At 49.9% G+C, this 3,607-nt stretch overlaps 1 protein-coding gene across 1 annotated transcript in view; it reads left to right on the top strand.

Annotated features, from left to right (window-relative positions):
- LOC104402497 (SITS-binding protein-like) overlaps positions 1-3,607 on the top strand; it is a gene marked incomplete at its 5' end in the record, with an annotated part of 9,497 nt that overhangs the window by 4,319 nt on the left and 1,571 nt on the right. Inside the window, one exon of the mRNA XM_010010387.1 lies at positions 248-427. Coding sequence (XP_010008689.1) covers positions 248-427 — 180 coding nt within the window. The remainder of the gene's footprint in view (positions 1-247; positions 428-3,607) is intronic.

Genomic DNA, 3,607 nt, shown 5'->3' on the forward strand with positions numbered 1-3,607 from the left:
CCCTTCAGACACGGGAAGCTGCTCGGAGGTCTCCAGCAGCTTCTCTTCTCCAGGCTGAACAGCCCCGATGATCTCAGCCTGTCTCCATTTGGGAGCTGCTCCAGCCCCTGAGCATCCTCGTGGCCTCCTCTGGACTTACTCCGGCAGCTCCATGTCCTTCCTTATGCTGAGGACACCAGAGCACAATGGAAGCTTCCTTTGCTGTTCATGGGTTAAGCTGGTTCCTCTTTCTCCCCCCACCCCACAGGTCCTGAACCTCACCCGCCGCTGCATCCAGAGGCACCGGGACTTTGTGGTGCCACTGCTCATCAAGTACAGCTCAGAATGGCTCCGCTCGGGGTATCCCATCTTCCGGCCAGCCTGGTGGCTCAGCCCCACGGATCCAGCCGCTTTTACCATCGAGGATGAGTTCCTCATTGGAGATGAGGTAGGGAATGTGGGGCTGAATGCCCTGCCAGGGTAACTGGGGCAAATACGGTGCCTCCTGAGCTCACCCATCCATCTCTTTGCATCCTACCTGAGTGCAGCGCTGGGGTAGAGCTGGTTTGGAACCACAGGGCTGGTGGGACCCTGTTGGTTCCTTCAGCTTTGCAATTTATTCAAAATGAAGAGTTGCCAAGGCTTTTCTTCCTTTCAGTTTTCAGTATCAGGGTATTTTTCAATCCTTTCTGCTGGTAGATGCCTCCTGACAGTCAGCACTGCTCTTTTACCCCCTTTTCTCAGGCTATTCATCCCATTACTTGGAGCTACAGCCCACAAGAACCAAGATGCAGCTCAATATGCAGCTCCCTGGTCCTCTTGGGCAGCTCCTTAAGCCACGTTTAGGAGCTCAACAACCCAGAGCAGATGGGGAGCACCAGAGACCACTGAGCCTGGGGCTGAAATTTAGGGTCACATCAGTGTCCCAGCTGAGCTCACCCAACCACATGCTGCCTACAGGATTTACCTACTCGAATGTGTGTTTTACCCTGTGGGCAGCTGTTGTGAAGATTTATTCAGCCCACATGAGGGGTGCGAATGCAGGCCATCAGATTTATAAGGCCAGAGGAAGTCAGGTGAATGCTATGAGATACCTTGTGGCTTAGGATGGAATGATGGTTTTATCCATTTCCTAATGGAGGTTTAAATGTGGTTGGCTCTTTTCCTGCAGCTTTTTCCTCTGCTTGGTCAGGTTTTGGTGGTTTCATGCTGTAAATACTCCCTGCAAGTCTGGGGTGCTCACACTGTGGTTGCGGCTTGTGTAGTGGGAGTTTCTTCCTGCAGGTGCATCCCTTTATCCCACTGTTGCTCCTTTTGGTGGCCTGATGTTTTATGTGGTCTGTGCTGCTTCAAATCAAAAGCTTGGAAAAGCAACTCAGGCCTTTTGAGAAAGACTCTTCTTAAAGGAACTGTCCCTCATCCTCCCATGGTTGTAAGGAGACCTCCTTTTGTGCAGTGGCATCACTTGTCTTTGTCCCTCCTGCTTTGCCCCGATGCAGGATCCCAACAGCTCAAGAGTTTGGCAGTTCCTACCAGGGCTTTTTACTCCATTAAAAGCATAATCCTCATTTCATACTATTGAATTTATTTTGCAGCAACACATTGGGCTGTCTTTACATGGGGATGCTGCTAATCATGGGGACATCATCTCCCTACAACTAATCCCCAACCCAAGAGCAAAGCTCAATAGGAGTTTGATTCTTGGTTTAGTAGAAGAGCAGCTCATGCTGCAGGGGTACCTTTCCAGGCTCTGCTTGCAGCCTCCAACAGATATTGCAATTCCCGATTGCCACATGTGGGTTCCCACAAAATATTTATGGATTTATTATTATCATCATCATCATCGTCATCATTATCATTATTATGGTGGAAAATTTCACTGCAGGAGATCAACTTTTGGTGAAGGAGCAGAAAAGCCTTTAGCAGAGAGCTCAGATAGAATCATAGAATCAACTAGGTTGGAAAAGACCTTGAAGATCATCAAGTCCAACCCAAATTGGGAAGCTTTTAGAACACAAATCCTTGGCATAAAGGAATTTTATAGCAGCACTGTGTGAGCTATAAAGTCAGAGGAAGCCAATTGCCCCTGTCCCAAGGTTGCTTGGGCTCTTATAGGGGTATTAGTTCTGAGTAAGCTTAAACTTAGTCCCTTCCCTAGAATCTCGAACTGAAAACCCCTGATGCACTTGAGCCAGGCAGGGCAGAAGTGTGCTCTGTGTTAGGTGGGATTCCCAGTACAATACTGCAAACTCGGGGAGGAAAGACAACAAAGGGTCAGAGCAGCTTTGCCCTCCTCTCCCGCAGGAGGTGCAAAGCTCTGGCTTGGCTGAACACTCCTAAAATACGGTAAAATGTGGTGTCTGCTCCGTGAAGTTATCCGGGCCAGGCAGCTGTGATAAAGCAGAATGTGAGGCTGGCAAGAAGCTCCCCTGGGTTCGGATTTTAATCATTATTATTATTTTCCAAAAGAGCCTGAGCTCGTGTGTGGACAGCCCAGATGGGGAATGGTTCGATTCCAAGTTGGGGTTTGGAAGCTGGAAGAATAGAAACATGCTCCAAAGCCAGCTTCGGTGCAGTCTGGAGCATCATTAATTATGAACTACTGTGAAATACACAGGGTGGTTCTGTCCTGGTATGGGCTGAGGCAGGACTAAGTGTAGGACACTGGGATAAACCCTCTGAACATCGTCCCCCAGCGCAAGCAGCTGCCACAAGTGCTGATGAACATGGCCCTGGTGTCCCTGCACACAGTTGGAACTGGATGGGCTTTAAGGTCCCTTCCAGCACAAACCAGGCTGGGATTCTATTCCTGATGCCCTCCTGCTTCTGAGTTCTGAGGTATTTTGGGGAGTCACTTTGGGCTGGGATAGCCCTGCTCTGAAATCCAATTGTCAGGCTGCACTTTGTACGTTCATCACTTCCAGATCTCTTGGCGCATTCAACCTGAATCAGGCCAGGCACTACATCTGGTAAATGTGCAAGAATGTTCCACAAGCAGGTTTTAGGTCAGATTTTTGCTGACTATGAAGGGAAATCAGCATCATCTCCCCTTGAGCAGACAGACAGCAATGCCTCCGGGTGTCTGCGAGCAGCTCTGGATGCAGTGGTGGGGACTGCAGTGGTCAGGGTGGTTTTGATCCTTGAGGTCTTGAAGCTGGATTCATCGCTGCACAGCCACATCCCGGCATTGCTCATGAGCAGATTTCACTCCCGGGAAGGGAACTGGAGCAGACCACTACTGAATCCTTCCCGCAAAGCATGTTGAAATGTAGTAGCAAAGAGCCAAGTTGTGCTGATTTGGCAAAAAGATCGTGGCGTGTGGTGGTTTGCGGCTGCTTGTCGGTGCCATCTGCCTGGCGAAAGGGATGCTGCAGGAGGCGGGGAAGCCAGGTCCTGCTGCCAAAAACGTTTATAAAGGCCAGGAGGGTCTGTGCCAAAATGAGCCAAACATCAGGGCACCTCCCTGGGATGCTGCTGCTGTGCAGCTCCAGGAGCATCACTAAGGGGTGCAGGGATGAATCCCCAGCGCTTGCTCTTTGCTGTTAACCAGGACCTCGAAAAATGGGATTTAAGAGGGGGATTGATCCATGAATTTCATATCCAGTTTTCATTATTTAGCCTTCCCCCC

Source organism: Nestor notabilis, unplaced genomic scaffold, assembly GCF_000696875.1.
Source record: "Nestor notabilis isolate BGI_N333 unplaced genomic scaffold, ASM69687v1 scaffold5030, whole genome shotgun sequence".
NCBI lineage: Eukaryota > Metazoa > Chordata > Aves > Psittaciformes > Psittacidae > Nestor > Nestor notabilis.